The following is a 20,827-nucleotide window of genomic DNA, read 5'->3' as shown; positions in this document are numbered from 1 at the left end:
AAGTCAGCAAGGAAGCTGCCATCAACTACCGTGAAGCCAGGAGAGCAAACAAACCTTCTGAAGCAGATACGTGAGCGCTACATCTCACAGACTTGCTTCACCTGCACAAGTGCAAACCTTCATTCTCGGTCTTTCAACTCTGTGTGGCGGGTTTGCACACTGAGTTCAAACATGGGGAACACGGACATACATTTAGCTTAAGACGCAGCCTCACGCAGAGCTCAGCCCTTCAGTCGAGATGGGTGCTTTGAGATAACTTTGACCCAACGATGACGAGACAATAAGCCTTCAGAGAGGAGCAGGGCCACCTGCCTGTTGTCAACATGTAAAACCACTTAATGTGTGCACGTGTGTACGTACGTAGAAACGTGGGTGCAAACACAAACCTGTAATTCATAGGAATGTTTTCCATTTAAACATTTGATAAGAATTTTCTGACATCCCCAGATGATGCATTTCTATCAACTAGTTCTCAGTGAGCTCTCACTTCTTTTCACATCCAGGTTTACTTCCACTTCACCAGGATAGAACAGATACAGAAATAAGGCACATGGGGGTTTCAGAGTCTCAGAAGAGACTCTGCAGAGACTTCCCCCACACTAAGTGCACGTTTTTGTTAGGTCCCCATAACTAATTAACTCCACAGCACTCCACACCAACTCCTCTCCTGGATCAGAGCAGTTCCAGCTCATTGCAGGCAACAACACTTGTTCCCCAGGGGTCAGTGTTGGGGTCCATCCCCTTTAATGTCTTTATTGATGACTTGGATGAGGGAACTGAGTGCACCCTCAGTAAGTTTGCAGAAGACACCAAGCTGGGGGGAAGTGTCGATCTGCCGGAGGGTATGGAGGCCCTGCAGAGGGACCTGGCCAGGACGGGTTGATGGGCAGAGGCCAGTGGGATGAGGTTCAACATGGCTCAGTGCTGGGTCCTGCGCTCTCGTCACAACAACCCCATGCAGCGCTACAGCCTTGGGGCAGAGTGGCTGGAAAGCTGTGATGAGGAAAAAGATCTGGGGGTGCTGATTGATGCTCACCTGAACACAAACCGGCAGTGTGCCCAGGTGGCCAAGAAGGCCAAAGGCATCCTGGCCTGTGTCAGGAATGGTGCAGCCAGCAGGAGCAGGGAGATTGATCGTCCCCCTGTACTCGGCTCTGGTGAGGCTGCACCTCGAGTGCTGTGCTCAGCTTTGGGCCCCTCACTACAAGAAGGACATCGAGGCCCTGGAGCATGTACAGAGCAGGGCTACGAAGGGCCTGGAGCACAAGTCCCATGAGGAGCGGCTGAGGGAGCTGGGGGGGTTTGGTCTGCAGAAGAGGAGGCTGAGGGGAGAGCTCATTGCTCTCTCCAACTGCCTGAAAGGAAGGGGTGGGGAGCTGGGGTCGGGCTCTTCTCACAGATAACCAGTGATGGGACTAGAGGGAATGGCCTCAAGTTGCGCCAGGAGAGGTTTAGATTGGAAATGAGGAGACATTTCTGCTGCACTGGGATGGTTTGCCCAGGGAAGTGGTGGATTCACCGTCCCTGAGGGTAATCAAGGAGAGGTTGGACGTGATGCTCAGGGACATGGTTTAGTGGGTGACATTTGTGGCAGGGGGATGGTTGGAGCAGATGATCCTGAAGGTCTTTTCCAACCTTATTGATTCTATGAACACACACACACACCACCAGTTTATGCAGTGAGGGTGAGAGAGCAAGAGGAAAGGCAATCTACCGACCTTTCGACAGGGAGCAGCAAAAATAAGAAAATCCATTTTTTAGTGTATCTTTTTTTTTTTTTTTTTTTAAATCTAAATGTGAGTTATTCCAGAAAAACAGGGCTCTGAGGTGGATCATGCTGCAGATTAGCAAACATCCGCCCTATAACCAGGACAGAGACCACAGTTTGATGTAGTCATTAAAAACAAACAAACAAAAAAACACATTAATACCTATCATGCTTTTCAAGAGAAGCAGTAAGAAACTGGAAAGAAAGAAATAATTCTCTTTTCCTTCCAAATGCAAATGTTTATTTAAAAAAAAAAAAGTAAATATACACCTTGCAGTGGAAAACAATCTGGATTTAACAAACACTTGGTATTATTTAAGCAGCAAGATCTCAATAATACATACCATACTTTACTATTATAGATTTCATGGGACAAGGAGGACAGTTGAGCTTTATCCCACATAATTAATTAAGATGTATTTGGAGTATCACAAGCATCAAATAGGACATCAAATAGGACTGGGTTTTCAGACACTAAGACACACAATTTAAACAGTGTTTTTTTTTCATTCATTCAAATAATTTTCGTTATTATGAAAACATGTCCATTGCTATTATTTCTGGACATAAAAACATTCTTTAAATAATAAAACTAGCAGTATTATTAGCATCAGGCACTAGTCGTCACACATCCTTCTACTATTCATCTTAAAATTTTCTTGAGACTTCAGAAAGCATTTGGCCATGTAATAGTTAAAAAAAAAAAAAAAAAAAAAAAAAGCAGGTTTTGGAAGGACACAGAAGATTGTGTGATAAAGGAAGGAAAGTTCCACTGTGGAAAATCAGCCTAAGTTAGACTACAACATCTTCCAAAATTCAGCTTGAGTATACTCAATAGCTTCAACTGTGACAGAAGTGAAGCACATATTTCCATGGGGGAAGGAGAAGAAAAGTGAGGTAGATAGAGGTAGGATTTGGGAAGATAGTAGTCTAATCCTTCAAACACAGGAACACACACACCCCTCCATCATTAAGGGAGAAAATGTAAAAGAAACAACAACAAATTCTCACAATTCATCTTTTCACATGTACATGAGGTGTGAGGGGGAAAAAAAACATCACTGCACTATGCAGTCTATTTAAACTAATAATTCAATGAAGTTCCTTACATTATTTTTCGTTTCCTGACTTGAAATCTCCTTCTTCCTTTTCAAAATCTTGCTATTACTTCCTGTGCATAAAACTATGTGCTCTAGAATAACAAGCAGAGGGATGGAAAGCAATGATCTTTCTCCTGTAATCTCAGCGGGATGACCTATTTACCAAACACCCTTGAGAAAAAATACTAACTTCACTTGCCCCTAAAACAGAGACAAAAATATTGCCAGAGAGGCTGCACACAACAGCAAGATTAGATTTAACCTTTGAATGTAGCTTGCTATTGCTACAAAGAAGGTTAGAACTCCAGAAAGCTACATATCTGCACTCCCACTGCCTGCACTCAGTGATAGGAACTGGACTCTGATTTGGAAGGCAAAGGAAGGAAGAGAACTTGAGACAGTATTTTTCTTCTCCTAATTTGTTAGAGAAGTGTCAAAACCAAGTAGTCTGTGTTCAGAAATAACTCCGCTGATAACTAACTCACAGAGGGGATAGTCTAGACTGCTGCAAATATTAAGGCATGTATGATATCATCATCTTTTTTTCTCCTCCTCTTTAAAGTTAACATTGTAGGAACCACTCTGAGGTGAATCCAAATTCTTCAGATCCATATTTAGTATCTACTTAGGGGCTGGGGATAGGGAGAAGAGGATGGCTGGGCTTTTAAAAAGTAATCTATTATTTTTATTAAACCTGCGGTGTTCCATATACTTACATTAACTTCAGGAAGAAAAGGTTATGTTTAAAGTGCTAGCTTACGCATCTGTTAAGACCACAATTAATTATCTTACTTGATGATTTCTTGAAACAGAGACTGTAGACTTAACAAATAAGCTCTGGAGGAAACATGCAGTACTCCTTGGCTTGCGTACCTGTGTCACTTCCAGATCCAGTTGATAACGCTGGCATGATTTAGTCTGCAGAGTATCACACAGGAACGTCAGACTAGTGCTCTGCGGCCAGAAGGCAGAAGTTAATTTCGGTTTAACTGCTTGCAGCCAAGTTGTCTACAAAGATTTATGCAATCTCCCCGTTTCTCCTAGAAAGAACGGAAACAGAATTTTACAATTAAGAACTTTGTTAAACTGTAAATTACTGCAGCTAAGCAAACCCAATCATTATCACAAAATAAGCTTTTGATTTAAGTCTCTCAAAAACAACAAAGCTCTTTGCATTTATATAGAACTGTTAAATTTTTTTCCCCAGGTGAAACACGTTTTGTTTTCTTCAGTCTAGTCTATAATCCCATCCCGCTGTAAAAATAACTTCACACATTTCTCTCATGTAAATTATACTCTAACTCTAGCATGTCAGGTATTTGGGAAATAAAGTGTTCTTTAAATAAAAACGGTGAATAATTTAAGTCACTCTAATTTTGTTACTACTTTTCACAGAAAAAAAAAATTGCTTACATGTTAATTTATTCCATGCTTCTACTCAAACCCCTTTCAATCCATTTCAGTACATTTAAGATCTAACATATGATTTTTATTTGTAATCTGGAAATATAAACTAAATTTTAACTGAAATTATAAAAATCAGGACTGCAGCTAGCACTTATCTAGGGTAAACGGCAACTGGATTTATGGAGCCATTCTCATCGTTCTCACGCAAACTATATATAGATTTTTTTCCTGTAATTCATTACTATGAAGTCACTTTTTTTTTTTTAAGATACAGTTTTTAATTATTGCACAGGCCTACAGACATTAGATTTGGGTCTTTTGTTTTAACCAGTTCTTGAGGAAAATTCAGGGAAAACGTAACAAAAGTATGAACCGATTTCAAATGTAAGTGAAGATATTTAAATTCGGGTATGTTAAAATATAAAACTGAAAGAAACTCAAACTCTTTTCACAAGACTGGAAATGTTTACTAGTAGCAGGGCATGTGTTTGCAGGGAGAAGGAACGGAGGGGGGGAAGTAGAGGCTTACAGAAAATAAAGTATTTTCTCCAGATTTCAGAAAACAAAAAGTGTCCTTGAAGAAAGAAAGCAGCACAGTTCTGCTTTAGCGTAAGAATTTAAACAAAAAAGCGAGCATTTTGCTGCTGCTGTTGCTGATTTGGTTTTTGTTGGTTTTGTTTGTTTGTTTTGTTTAAACACATTCATATTAATCAGAATGACTTTTGAAGTCATCTTGGCTCTAAAAGTGAGTATTTTGGACACATTTGCACTTGGCAACAGTCTCATGGAAGAGTAATATACAGGTGCTGTAAACATTGTATGCTGTTCAAAAGTTTCTTTCTCCAACAAAAAAAAAAAAAAGAAATCCACACATTGCTAAAAACTATTGCAACATATTAAGGGCCATCCGTAAGATTATGTTTACTCCTTTTTAAATCAATTATTAGATAAAAGCTAGTTGTTTACTTGTCCCTCTGTCTAAGCCTATAGTTTAAATAGTCTGGCAACATTATGATTTTTGTGTGTGTGTGTTTTGTTTGTTTGTTTTTTCTTCCCCCCTAAACATTTTACCTGAAGAAAGATTTTGCATGTCAGCTTTCAAACCCCAGTGATTCTGGATATTTTTTAAAGAAGGTAAGCACAACAAAAGTTACAGTGATAGGTAACTTCTTCTTCTATTAAACAGAATGAATAAAACTCAAAACATATCTATCATAATTGTTTTAGGGATGGTTTCAGTTGTGGGTTGGGGTTTGTTTGTCTGTTTGTTTTTGTAGTTATAGAAGGTATTGTTAAAGAAAAAAGCTTTCACCAAAAAAGCATCACTTTCCCCCCAAAATCAATATTCATTAAAGCAATACAACGCCTATTAGCTTAAGCTAAATTTAAAACAGAGATAAGGGAGCACTTCAAAGTGAAAGATAAACTTATGATGACAAAGTTGTAAAACATCTATATGCAGAGCTAGCCAGGGTGCCGTTTAAAAGGGAAAAAAAATCTCGACATCATAGCCAAGGACACACTGTGCAAATTAAGAGCAAACATACTCACTTTACGCTAATTCTGTTTGTTTTCTTTTTATTGTACCACATACAAGTACCATAAAGGAGGACTCCTGTTGCAGGCTCCCTTACAGTCCCCAGAGTGAGCACACGACTACAGCCGTAGGACGTGTGGAAGCACTTTAGGTTTTCATGTGTGTTAGAAACTGGTTAAAACAAAATGATTTCCTGCTAATGGGCCATCTTTAATTTATACGCAGCTCTGTCTACTAAAAAAAATCCACCAAAACATGCACAGCATTCTCATTAATGTGGATTAATTAGAAACTCAGATGCCTCAAAAAAAAAATCATTGTGAAATGTGGAAAGTCTTGATGATCTACATACATGTCATGTATTCAGAACTCAGTCGTGCTCTTTATTTTTCTTTATTTCACGGTAAATCATTTGATATTAAAAAAAATCAAGTTCCTTATTATTTAAGAAACTTATATATGGCATAAAGTTATTCCCCCCAGATCCTAAATATATATTAATGAAAAATAAATGACCTGATGAAATCCTTACCAGTAAAATGCTTAATATTTTGCTGGAATGGAAGAGGGATTTTTTTTTTTTTTTCTAACTTGCAAATTAAGCTACATTTTTGCAGTGATGATGTTATTTTCTTTGGCTCGCTTTATGTAAAATGCTTTGGAAGTTTTTGCCGGAGCCCAGCCATAGGCACTGCTGACTGCTGTATGGAATCGATTTGCCGCAACACAGAAATACCAGCTGTTACAGTATGTCCTGAGAGGGATTACCGAATATTCTTAAATTGAAGTTCAATCCATCTTTCCATAAAAATTAGAACCCAAAGCCAGGAACGTAACAGCAGTATCAAGTGCACCTGAAGGCATTTACAATACCCAACAGGACCGTTACGACCAGCCTTTAAAAAGGGCTTATTTTTTGAAATTTCATTATTCCAGTTGTACCTTGCTTCTATAGATCACACTGTATCAGATTCTTCTGGCAGCCACCATGTGGAAACAGTGAAAAATATGCGAAGCCCGGCGATACGCGGCTGACTTTCCACCAGGCCCCGGGCCGCCTCCCCGGCCGCCGCGGCGCTCCTGACCCCTAGCGGCCCGGCCCGGCCCGCCTCACGCGGCTCGGGGTCGGGGCTCCTGGGGCCGGGTTTCTGAGGGATTTGAGGCTGAGGGAGCCAAGGGGCTTCTGAAAACGCTAGGAAATGTGTGATGGGTTTGCACTGTGTGGGTATTTACCTCAGCGGCGAAGGGCGGTGCTGTCTCTAGGGCTGTCCGGTGGAGCTGCAGACACTAAAGCTGCGTTTCCCTGCCTTTACATAGCTGGCGTACGCTGTGCGAGCACACGAACCACGCCAGACACGCTTCACCTGCCAAGTTCATTACGGTAACGCAACGTGTCGTGGTGCCAAATGCCCCGGCTATAAATAGCCAGGAGGGCGGCAGAAACCTCCTGGGAACACCTTGCAGAAGGCAAAATCCTACAGCCACAGCCCTCCAAGGGACCGTTCTTCTGCCTGGCACACAAATAAGGGGCCCCTTACCCACAGACACAGGGGAAGGGGATAAATCCTGCTCCCCACCACCCGTGTCATAACTACGGACAGCGGTAGGAAGGTCAAACCCGAGGGCAGGAGACAAAATCTGAGCGCTAAGGTTCACTATGCCTTGTGCATAACCCTAGCTTTAGTGGCTCCTTTCTAGCATCATCTGTTGTTTTTGAATGCGAGCGACTCCATTAGTCACACGTACACCTAATTTTCATCAAGTTAGCTTTTTCTGCTCCGAAAACCCATTCAAATTTATCTTTATAGCAAGCATCGTGCATCTGGAGACGGCATGCATCAAGACTTGGTTCCACATTCGGCTCCCCGTCCAAGCCTCAATGAACTTAATATTTCTTTCTGAAAGGTTATTTTATAAGTTAATATTTTTGGCACTTTAATGAATATAAACAAATTTCCTTCACATTTAAAAGGCAGGCTGATGATTTCAGTTGATTTAAAACAGTTAGAAATATAAAAAGTATGAACCTAATAATGTTATGAATCAAGGAAAAAACATAAAAAACCAGGTTGTTCGATACAAGAAACACACTTAACATGTTCTTCTAAAGGATGCTACAGTTATGAAGACTATAACCTGGATTTCCAGAACTAAAACAGCATGCCTGCAAATGGTATTTGAACTACCAGATAGAGATTTCATGTGGAGACAGGAAATTTGACAGCCATTCGGTCTTGTATTCATTGTGGGGCCTCCAGTAATTGAATGACTAGAGACATGTATACAAGTCTCCAAAACCTAGGCAGCACAGGAAATTGCCAAAGGAGGTCTTCTAGACTGGGGGAAGTAAATCTGCGTTGGTAGACAAAATGTGAACAGAAAATGGTGGTCTGCTCTTCTGGAAGATGTAATGAGACCTATCGAATCCTTAATCCTTGCTGAGGAAGCTTCCACCCACTCCATCACAGGGTCTCCGACAGACTACTGGAATCCATTTGTGGCTTTCGACTGCCCTGCAAAACTGGTCAGCTGCCCTTATAGGCAGTATGTGCACGCTGCCAACAGGAACCCCCCCACACACAAAAAAACAACTGGAAATACTGCATAGCATATGAGCACTACGTAATTTCAACCATGTCCCAAATTGAAGAGGACAATAGCTGCCTTGACTGACATCCTCCTGGTCTTGCCATTGTATCACTCTTCAACCATCAGAAGAATTTAAGACTTTTGCACGATATTTTAGAGTATCTTAATCAGCGGTTTCCATTTTGTTTAACTTATGCAAATCTTCAGCTTACACCATAAGGATTTTAGATACAACCACAGTCTGAGAACAAAAGCCAAGAATTTAGTCCCAATTAGTGCTTGGTGGCTACTTCTGAATGTGGTCAGATTTCATTACAATGAACATCAGAATGAAGCAAGGCTTATTCCTGATGTTGGTGTCTATGTCTTTAAGAGGAAGAGAATAAAATCGTAAAGGATGAGCTCACACTAGATCCTTCACTCAATGGGTCATTAGCAGAAGAAAACTCCAATCACTGTCTCATCACCCACTCATGAAAACTTGCCAGATATTCATACACTGTGAACTTTTCTGTTGTTTGACTGAATTTGTTCAAAGGCTCAGAAGACAGGAAGGAGAGGGAGATGAGAAAGTAGAGCCTAAGATTTGCTTCCTTCAGAAACTGAGCAACAAATATATTCCTCCTCCTGAAGAGCTTAATGCCGAGTTGCAGGAATCTCACTTACCTATACACTCCAATACCAACACTGAAATTGATGTCACCATTTTCTTCCTCCAGACTCATTTTCCCCCATATTGTCTCTTTGCCAGGACTGGAACCATAACATAAGACCTGTTTATCTAGACACCACCTTTATCTGAGCCCTCTCTAAATACAACTGTGAAACTACATTCTTTTAATAACAAATTACTCTAACATAGAATAAAAATACAAATAAAATATAGATCAGTGTAAAAAATAGAGTAAAGCATTGGGCCACTGAGCAATGTTTCTGCAGAAGTCCAAATGACTCTGAATCCTATCACACATCTGAATTAAAATGATAAAAATCTTCCTGGAAGGGACACTGTCCACATACTGCTAACGGCATGCCAAAAGGTAAAAGCATAAGAATGAACTGTTTTACCCTCTAAGTAATACAAGGTTGACCAAATGAGTGATAAATACTTGTCTATGCACATCCTTATGTGTAAACTAAACACAATTGGGAAGGACACTTGATTCAGCCTACTGGTTCCTATCGCTCCCAGCATCTCTAAATTCAACTGAAATTCCCTGATTTCAGAGAAGGAAGAGGAGAAATCATATTAGCTGTATCACAGAACAAACACTGGAAACTGTTTCAGTGGAGCTTAACCAGCCTGCCTTGACACTATTCTGAAGAGGGCACTTCATTGTAAAATGTAACGCTGTCTTCATGTTGACTCATTTTCTGACCTATGTGGCAAATGGTATTTTAAATTATATAAATGCACTTGCTTTTTCTAGGGCATTTACAGAAATTTTTATCAAAAAGTATGGCTTCCAATCAGTCAAATATGTTATCTTCTATGTATATTTGTCCACTGTCTCCATAGCTGATGTTTATGGATCTCCTGAATGTATATAATCCAGATTCTCTTCTGTGATTAATAAATAACCAGCGCTCATAAAATAAATAAATTAATTAATAATAATAATAAAATGCTACTACCTACAAAAAAAAAAAAAAGAAAAAAAGGATTTATTACCTATATTAATTACCAGATTAAAAAAAAAAATGTTTAAAAAACTTAATCTCTTAATCTCATGATCTTGATTAAAATTTTCCAGAGATCTTCAGTCAAAGTAACATTTGAAGGTAGTCCAATCTTGCTTCTAAGACGTCAAGTTTATTTTTTTATATATTGTACAGAAGTTGTTTTAGATTATTGCTGTCTTAAAACATAGTCATGTTACTTGTGAAATACACTCAAAAAGCTGCAATAGGTAAAATTGCAACAGTGGCAAACCCATTTGCAATCTGCACCTCCCATCTTTAACACAAAAAACAACCCACATGAGCTCTGTTCAGCCTCAGATTTTAAACGTCAGTGTTGGAACTGAGCACATTCCTTCAAATGCTTGAAAACATTCCTTTAAATACATACACTAAAGCTAACAGTTTAATTTAAAACAGCATCAGTGTAGTTGATGTCAGATACCCTTAGACAGATCCAATTTTCTGCAAATAAAATGTACCAACTGACAGAATAATATTAGTTTAATAAACTAGTTTAATAAAGCTATTCACTAAAATGTGACCTAAACTATGTCTCAGATCAAAGGCTGCTCTTTTGGTTTGAGTTACTGGTTTGGGTACACTCTTAACACTTTTCCCCTAGCTGCAAACCATTCCTTTTCCTGGAAAATACCTGTCAGCGGGTACCACAGTCTCTCCATTAATTACATGCACAAAAAGTTTTGTTCTGGCAGGGTTTCTTGACAGACTTTTTGAAAAATTTAAGTAAGCTGAAGTAAATGACAAACCCTACTGGCCCCCCAAATGCTGAAATGATGACAACTGTAACTATTGCTACAGAAGAGAAAGCTCAGCAAAACCTCCAGCAATGAGTTATCTGATAATCTCAGCCCTCCCTAACGATTATATATGCATTGTAGCAAAGGGCTCTACAATTCCTATTTTAGAAATATAATCCATATTTTAGTATTATATATATGATTCTGTATTTTTGGGTGGTCCCGTGTGGAGCCAGGAGTTGGACTCGATGATCCTTGTGGGTCCCTGCCAACTCAGGATATTCTGTGATTATTATAAGGCAGTTTGATCCCACATCTACAAAAGCTCATGGAAAATCTCCAAGTGATAGAAACAAAAACAGTGTTAAGGCCATGCTTAATAAAATAATAAATAGTTCATTTATTTATTTACAAAGTATTCGCAAAGTTTGTGTGTCAAGTTTAGCAAAGTATTTGTGTCAGCAATATACTGAACCTCACAGTCCTGTGGCTCAAAAAAATTGTGCACCTATTCTGAGGTTTATCAAACAGCCGCGTCCAAAAAATCATCCTCAGAAATATAGAAATATACAAATATGATTATTTCAAAGTCAAAAACATCCCCCAAAATATTAGCATGTTATTTTTCTAAACTCAAAAACGCTTACACCTCTAGAGCCAGATGTGTTGAGGGGGTATTTTACAGTGCTTCCATATTTTGTTTGTTTTTACAGGAGACAGGCTGTGTCCGCTTCATCTTTTCTAGATTACCTCACTTTCCAAACATTTATCCTTTGTTCAGCACAACTTTCCATAATCCATTTCTGTCGATATGTGATTTATTTATTTATTTTTATTTTTTTGATGGAACAGAAGGTTTGGAGAGGGAGAACAGGAATGAAAAAGTAAACAATATGTATTTTTTTCTCTGAGAGCAAAAGCAGAATCCGCTTTCTCAACATATTTTTATCCCCATAAAAATCACTACAATAATTTCCAACATAATCAATTTCAGGCTTTTTTAGTATTAAGTTTTAAAATTGAATATGAGCAATCTGAAAAGTATATACTTTTAGCTCAATTGTGGAAAATTTTGATTTATTAAGTGATAATTTACTAGTTGCATCTTGAGCATAAGTAACAAAAAACTTCCTCGCATGTACAGGTGCACAGTAAAAGGAAAGTATTGCTAGGCAGAGGAAGTATGTGCATTTAATTTCCAGAACTCTACAAGCTTTGTGAGCCAAACTGCACGTGGGGTGCTTGAGCTTGTAAAAGAAAACAAAGCTGAAGCTCAATGGCTAAGCAATGACACCTCCCAGGGCCCTCCCCTGCCTCTTCCTTCTCAGCAAGCTCTGGGAGCACCACTCCACCTAGTCCAGCGTGTGATTTGTCACCCAGGACACATTTCCTTAGTTTTCATTGCCTTCATTTTCCCCCTTTTCTTCTTTCCAGGATGGCAGGCCCCCCCTTGCTGCCCCAATTCTACTTGCTCCAGGCCTCTATCCGTCTTACTCTCTCCTTGGGTGGCACTGCTATGTACTCACTATTCTTGTCGTGAATTCATGGTCTCCCGCTAGCAAAGCTTCCTTTTACCCCTTTTTCACCAATATCCCTGCATCCTGACACGACACAGTTTGTTTTTACTTCCCCTACAGATTTTGCTTTCTCCCGTCTCCATTTCCACTCATCCCACCGCTGCCTCAGCCCTCACCACTCTATTTTTCACACTGTTGCATTCCAGTCCTAGATACGCGTTCCAAACCTATTCTTCATTAGCAAGCACTTAGTTTATTACCCTCCAAACCTCAAATTTATGACAATGCACAAGTGGTAGCAGATGGGGAGATTCTTCTGCCTGCAGCTCCGTACCATCTCCAGGCTCCGAGCAGGACTTTCCAATGTTCTGACTCAAATATTTATCAATGCTCTGTAACATCTGGAACATTCCCCCACAAGTTTGGAAACAACCATGTCATTTCCAACGTTACACATTATAATACAAAGAGACACAGTTAGAGCTTTACTGCAACGCTTGAAGCTTGACACAGTCCATGAGTACAGACACTCTGCACACCTCAGTTACGTAGGAACTTAATTGGCCAAAATAGAGTAGACTTAATCGTAAGATTGCCAACTGTCTTGCCAACCTGTATGGCCTAAATTACAGTCCCACTGCAACTGGAGTGCTAGCTGCTGAGATTCAAGTCTTATTGTCAAGTTTGAAAGCCAGTTCATTCGCATCTGAGATGGTGATGGATGAAGAAGAGTCAGATTCAAGGCAAGGGGTAAACTGTAAGTCAAGCTCACACTTCAGTGAAGACAAACTCTCAGATTTCACTTCATTTGGCCAAAAACATCATATTCAATCTTTATGAAGAAAATTATTTAAAATGATAAAAGCTCAATAAACACAAATGGTAACAGTACTTAACTTGGCAGTGTTACCTACATGAAGAATTTTCTGTTTTTCTTGTTCAACTCACAGCTTAATACATTACTTTATACCTTAATGTATACCAGGAAAACACAGGATATGCAAAGAGTCCAAGTTAATGTTGCTGTTGGAAACTTAATGTTTGCATTTCCTGGATTTTGCAATTTCAACGAGGTGAACAATACTGCATTGATTCTATTTTGGCATTTGCTACAGATACCAAAGTGTTTTTCCTTATTTTGTCTGAACCTGTATAAATCAGAGAGTTGGGCAGTTTGATAATGAGCTTTTGACATTTTTTGTTATTCATAGAGGCCTATCCATCTTACATATCTTCCAGTTTATTAGACAATCATGAAGGTGCTGATGCTGTACAGATGGGTAAGCTTACCTGCTCCAGCAAGTGTAGCTAAATGAAAGTGTAGAAACATCTTAAAAAGTTGATGTTTTTAAAATTAAAATATTGTGAGTACAGAAGTTTTGATGAAGCAAAGGAAAATATTCTACAGTAAAAACATTTCGTTGAGATGGTGTCACTGTAGATTCCCTAATAGCACTCAAAACAGGAAAGTGCAGTTAACGTATACTTACTTATAAGAGAGTAAAAAAGAGGCAGTTCAATCTTCCCTCTAAATTCAAAAGCTAAAGTAACTCAAAACTCTGAAAACCAGAGGGATGGCGGTTAGCTGAATTCAGCTGAAGTGCAGCTACTTGTACAAAAATTACAGTTACTACAAAGTAACTGGCCTCTCAGTACATACTGATGGTGTTCCTTGCATTAGTACCCCTGAGATGGTAAGATAAAGAGCTGAGCAGTGGCTAGTGTTGATCTGGCACTCTCTTCTGCTTTGACAGATGATTTAAAGACACTATGTTAACAGAGATCAGTTGAATATAAATAGATATATTTAAAATCATTCTGCATTCTCAGAATTAGGAAAATGTATCAAATTGTAGAGGTTCTTGGGATCACTTTAAAAGGAAGGAGTCTAAGAAGCTGCTGTTTACCTGGTTCCTGCTTCATCCTTTCCATTCACTCTGCGCAAAGAACTCCTACAAAATTCCTGTTGAAAACCAATGCTGCCCACCACCGTGCCCACCAGTCCCTTACGCAGGAATACCTACTGCATGAGATTGTCACAGCAAGCATTCCTGACCAGCAGCTCTTACCACAGCATGAAAATAGATTCCAAGTCACTGGGATGTCCTTCTTCTTAGAGCTGATCCTACTGCCACCCGAGTAGTTGTTCTGTCTTGTGCCCATCAGTGTGGCTGGCTTCTGTGGCGTATATCAGGAGGCAAATATTCAGAGCTGTGCTATAAAACTAACTTCAGTACTGCCCAACCAAAAGACTATGAAACATGTAGACTAAGACAGACTTATGGAAAGTTATGCATGAAATCTTACAGTGCTGCCCTGCAGACAGTAGAGATGAAAGCTGCATAGATCATCATTGAAGTGCCTTAAGATTACTAGATATTGATGTCTCAGTAAGATCATAAAAGTGAATACAAACCAAAGCCTACAGAGTATTGTACTGGGAACAGCATCAATGACTGTTTCGGCAAGACCAGAGGTGCTACAGTTCCCTTGGACTGCAGCGACCTGTGAGACCTGCAAAATCCAGCGACCCAATTTAGGGATGGGGACAAAGAATTGGATGGGGAAAGATCAGACAGGCAGCATTCAGAAATCTCTATTCCTAAACAATTCACAGAGGCAATGAGATGGATGATACCTTGCCACAAATAGAAAGAAGATAAAGGCTATGACACTTGTGAATCCCAGGCTTATAAGGAGGATACAGGAAGAAAGAACAGAATTAACTGACTTACTAATACCCAAAGTGGACACACTCCGGCATCTTAGTCAGTGCTGGTAATTCAGATTGACTAATACCTATTAAAATGGCACCGCAACACACTCAGGCAGTACCAAGGAAAGGAATATAACAGCAGGCATTTATTGCTGGTTCAAGCGACCCTTCAGCATGAGAGCATGCCTGGGTAACCAGGCATCTATTTCTTGGAAATTTCCTCTGTCCTTACCCACTTTCTCAACACATGGGGCGTTGCTGCACTCCTCCCTCCTGCTGTGCAGATTTGCTTCCTCTTGCAGGGCAGATGGCCTCACCAGCAAAATCGCTGGAGATAATCCTGTTTATGCAGAACAAAACATGATCCACTTCTTGGCACGCAGGCAGTCCCCAATACAGGGATAAGACTGCTGCTCCCCTTGTACAGAAATCCGTGCTGATACAGCACTGTCTGTGTTGTTTTTTGTTTTGTTGGTTTTTTTTTTTTGTTTGTTTGTTTGTTTAAGGCAACAGGTCTCTCCCCAATGCCAATCTTCCAGTCAGCTTCCTGCCCTCAGGAATAATGCTGCATGAAAGACAGATGCTGCTCTTCTAAACTTAAATATCAACAGACCTAGAATGGTGTCTGAGGATTTGCAAAATTCAAGAGGCTATTATGAGAGGAGAATGCTTGAAAAAACAGAAACAGGCAGAAAGCCTCCTCTCACCTACTGCTCCCTGGATGGACGGGAGGAGATGGATGGGGTCACAACAAGTATAACTGTAAAGAGCTTTAAACAAGCTTAAGAGACTGCTAATTCTCTGCTTTTCTAAACCTAAGGTAATTTTTAAGGCTTTGTACCAAGTCCCAACCAAGAGCTTAAATTAGTGTTAACAGCTGTAAAAAGCTCAGGTGGGACTTAAATAAAGAGATGATATTGGAGCTGCAGCTCACACCTACATTAACCACTGCTGTCATGACCATAACAGCAATGTGACATCAACGGTGAGGAAATCTGCCATCTGTGATGGTACAGAGCAAGACTAAATAATATTTGCCCTTTCAAAAGTTGCTGTTTGCTATGGAGAGTTCCAGAAAACAAATTAGAAATGAACTACAATATGTAACAACTATCAGCTTATATTAGACCAAAAAAGTATGGTCTGCACCAAGAGTAAATATTCTTAATTCCTCTTGAGCTGCTGCCTCTCTACATGGTTATACTTATTTGCAAAAAGATTGTTTTTGCAAATAAAAAAAGATTGTTTTTGCAAATAAGTATTCAAAATGAGAGAGAATGTTCTCATCAACTTTCAAGTTGGAGCATTCCAAAGCCAGAAGAGGGAGCTCCTGCACTTTACAAATAAATCAGCATGGATTTCATCTTGTCTTTAGCAAGAAAGCATTTCCTATCTCATGCCACACATTTGCATCTGGTCACTTAAAGAGCAAATAAACAGCACAAATCCAATATGAAACTAACGCATATGCATGACTGATAAAGATCAAAAATGGTTACAATAGATTTATTCCCCTGCTCCTTGTAAAATTGATCATTTTCATATCACGTACACAGCACTGCAAAGCTGAAACTGCACTGCCTGCTAACAGTTCAATCAGTAGAAGGCACCCGACCTACACACAATGACACATGATAGGTATGAAAACCCATGGAATTTTCTAACAGTGGTGTTTTTCTTATCTTTCTTTTAAAGTTGAATAAATTGAACATGAGCCATGTCTACCCTTATAAGAAATAAGGAACTGGATTTTGCTAATTTTAAGGAAGTTGGGAACAGAAGAAATGCCGCTTAAATATTTGCGACTGTTTTAAGAAGGTAGTGTTTTCCGAAATGGCTCAAACCAGAACAGTTATCAATAAATCATTTCATTTCCTGCTTTTCTAATGAAGCAAATGAAAAGTTTTTCAAAGATTTTGTGGTCTGGTTCCTTATTGTAATGCTAATATTTATCCAAAATGAGCTTAGACCACAAAAAAGTCAGAGGGGACAAAACACAACTTTTCACAGCCTGTTTCATCAGAATACATTTCTTAGACTGTGGTATCACTGTGATCTATCTGGTAGTTACATTTCCTAGATTGAGGGAAAATTCATGGAATCTAATGGATTGGGTATTTGAAAGATCTTCCTACAGTGAATGTCTGAGTCATTTCTCTTCAAATGACACACACAAAGTGAATTCTTCGGTTGCAACTGAGCATACCTGCCTTGAGGAGATAACCTGTGTTTTGTTTCAGTGAAAATAAACTCATGCATGTGAAATTCTTAATAAAGAAACAGGAACATGCAAGAACTATTTATTGAAATGGAATAAAACCCAATATAAATGTCCAAGACTGAGCCTGTCCTTTTCTTAATCTGTAAGTCTGGTAAAGAACATCCAAGAAATTTGTTCCCATTGAAAAAAATTGTGAAAACTTATCTCTAGAAGACCTACGCCAGTTTCAAGAGGAAAGGTTTTAAGATGTAAGATGCAATTTGTTGCGAATATAGGAAACCTTCATACTTCAATCTTCACTGGACTGAGTTCCAGGTAAGCACTCCGGAGTCCCACTTCATGTCCTTTTCTGCTGTTTTGATTCAGATCCTCAGCCTTCTGCGTTCTCACTGCCAATGAATTGACTTTGAAATGTTTCTTTTTTCCCATGAGAAAAGTGGCAACGTAATGGATTTCTTCCCAAAGCAAATTTCTTCTTCTCTTTACTGAAGTCTGTATTAGCATTTCCCGCACAACTCTCAGCTTAATCAGAAATCTAAAACTTAGCATCATCATATTCCAGCAACCAATTAGCCATCTGGTCTGTCTTAATACTCTTGAATGAATGATTTGTGCTTAAAAGCAGAACTGATATGCGCTGGGATCTAGTCATCAACGACAAAGCTAGCCTAACTGTAACAGTCTGTTCAATGAAATCTGGAAATTTGGCCAGAAAGAAAGAAAAGCCATGCTTAGAATCAACCCTTGTATCTGCTCTGACCTTTAAGAGCAGGGGTGCTGAAGGAGAAGAGGAAGAAAAACAGGGCAAAATGAGCAGTAATATTTGCTGCCAAATTTCACCTCGCTGTCAGCTTTTGCAGCCTAGCAATATAATTATGTAGTCTAAATTTCATACAGTTCCATAATTACTTGTCTCACTCATCGGTAGGCTTCAGATACACGGAAAATATTACAGAGTATACGCTATTTTTCATGGTATAGTATTTGCCAAAATATCACTGTCACAGCTCATTTCAGGTATGGTAGCGTGATTAAAACACACCAAGAAGGTTTTGACACGTAACTTAATTTCCAAAAATATTTTAATTTTTACTTATAACACCATAAACTAGTTTAAACAAACACTTGGGCCTGGGAGTTAACTTTCTGTAAGTTATTAAGTGGATACCAGCAGGTATTTCCTCACTATCTGGCCCAGCAGCTGGAAGCAAACCAAGATACCACCTTCAGCTGAAAGCAACAGAGCTGCCATCAGCAAGGCAGGGGCAAGGAAACCCAACCACAAAAGCCCACCAAGCACTCTGGAAGAGTTTTTCAGTGCACTCTAAATTCTCACATCCAACAGCCCCATGAAAAAAATCAACTAAACACACAGAATATGATCCCAATACGTGTCTGGTAGTCTTCACTCTTAAGCAGATGGCATAACAGGTTTGCTTAGAGCTGGTCAGATAAAACTTTGCAAAGACACCTGCAATATCCAGCAGTCGCATCGCATGGCAGCCCCCAGCTGGGAAAATAATGAGGTAGAGAGGGAAAGGAAGCCAATTCTGTTTTCCCACTGCTTCTAGTGGTCCCAGGTTGGAAGGAAAGAAACCCATAATTTCTCAGGCTGTAGATATAATCCCAGCTTACTAAAGTAGTAACTTTTTTAACGTGCCATGTCACACTGTTTAAGTAGAGAGTGTACACAAAACTGGAGAGATAAATGTTAATAAAAACCAAAAAAAAACAGATTCATCACACAAAATATACAGGTAAGCACATATAAATAATCAGTGCATTTTGAAGATCAGAGTGTGCTGCTGTGTTGAACATATATCATACATGTTGACACAAAAGAGGATGAGCGAGAGTTGTTGTTAATCTCGTTCTCCTCTTCTAGCTGCACACAAAATCCCTTCAGGCCCTCACGAACTACAAACATACCAAAAAATATCAGGAGTTTTACCAGTGCAAAGGAATCACTGTATTGATAGGTGGTTTTTGGAAACCCGAAAAACAAAAACCAAACAAACCCAAAACCCACCATGCTTCTCGTACTGATGAATAATATGAGAGTAACCACAGCGGACGTGGCCCAGCATCGAGGCTTCCCACAGTCCGAGAGTAACAACAGGCTTTACGGAATAGCTAACACACGGTCCTTCACTGAACACCTCGTGGTAACACTACTGCAATTGAGTACAAAATGCTAAAAGGCATAAAAGCTACGGCATGTCAAAGGAAGAGAGTAAGACCAAGGTTACTAGCAACACTGTGTGCTCACACGGTAATTGTCGTTGTGAAAATGTACAACTACCTGAAAGCTCCTGCTGCACGAGGGGCAACTCGGAAACAGAGAAAAGGATATGGAAATAGCAAAGCCCCTAGTTGTAAATTTAACTTGGAATAAAGGATTAACACACCAACTAGGCATTCAATAAGTTTTTCATAACCTTTAAAAGCACCCAAAAATGCTGCCCAGCACTGGGTGGCGATGGGTTTAGTCAGAGCTAGCAACCATTCTCCTCCTCCCTTTGCTTTTTGAGACCCAAGGAGTCTGACAACCAGCCAGCAGCAGCTCAGCTTCATTCCCAAAGTTAAAATGCCAGCAGTGCCCAGCCCTACCACCACCCATTGTCCTCCACAACGCCAGAAAGCAGCCATCACTTCTTGAAAATGGCTGAGCCGGACTTGGGAAGGCCAGTGATAGTCTTCACCGAATGAAGGAAAGCCAGGGCAGTCTATGATGAGTAGCTCCTTCGTTAAGGTACAGCTCAGCAAGTGTGGGATCTATTCCGGTCACATACTCAAAGAACGGTCCTTAGAGCTAAAAGGTAAGGTCACAAATGCATCACACCAAGATTTGGTAGTGAAGGGTTTTGGATCCCACAAAGTGTACCCAACACTTTTGTCCAACACTTCCCAACTTTGATGTCACTTGATGGTAGGCTAAAGGCCTCGAGGCATGGTTAATTCCTCTTGATGCGTATTTATACACATAGACATCCCTATAGAGGTATATATACAATGAATTCATATTTCCTATCTATCTTCTTTTGTCTTATCCTCCAACCCCAAATAAACCCACCCTTGCCTGCAGGTTTCAGCCAATCTGCAAAACGAAGTCTTCATGTGAGAAAAGTCCTTGCTGCCGCTGAAAGCCAAGGGAGGAGCTGAAACCATTGAACAAATGAGTATGATCAGTGAATTTGTGATCAAGTTTACAAGAAAGCTTTACTAAGGACACCTGTAATATCCAACAACCTCATCATAACATCCAGCCTGGAAGAGGAAGTTGTTCCTCCTATAAAAATCAAGCAAGCACATATTGAAGTAACGTATGTTCTCTGTTAATACAGCAGTCACCCCACATCCAAGCTCATACTTTGCAGCTACAAGTAATTATTCTTCCTCCCTTCCCACTCCCCCATCTCACTCACTGCACAGGGCAAACCCTGCTCGCTGTGTAGTGCTCTGCACTGTACTATTGGTTTACTGTTTTTATACATTTTCAAAATATTCATGCAAAACGGCACTGTACTTAAC

At 39.8% G+C, this 20,827-nt stretch overlaps 1 protein-coding gene across 6 annotated transcripts in view; it reads right to left on the bottom strand.

The window, feature by feature from the left end:
* MPP7 (MAGUK p55 scaffold protein 7) overlaps positions 1-20,827 on the bottom strand; it is a 148,477-nt gene that overhangs the window by 104,203 nt on the left and 23,447 nt on the right. For 4 of the 6 annotated variants that reach the window (XM_084511462.1, XM_084511461.1, XM_084511466.1 and 1 more), the window contains one exon: positions 3,742-3,908. In XM_084511462.1, the coding sequence (XP_084367588.1) occupies positions 3,742-3,778 (37 nt within the window). In that variant the 5' untranslated portion in view covers positions 3,779-3,908. Of the gene's footprint in view, positions 1-3,741; positions 3,909-6,344; positions 6,421-6,754; positions 6,870-20,827 lie in introns of those variants that run through there. The other 2 variants (XM_084511464.1, XM_084511465.1) reach the window with 2 other exon arrangements.

The sequence above is a fragment of the Aythya ferina genome (assembly GCF_964211825.1).
Source record: "Aythya ferina genome assembly, chromosome: 2".
NCBI lineage: Eukaryota > Metazoa > Chordata > Aves > Anseriformes > Anatidae > Aythya > Aythya ferina.
This window is presented reverse-complemented; position numbering and strand designations above follow the sequence as displayed.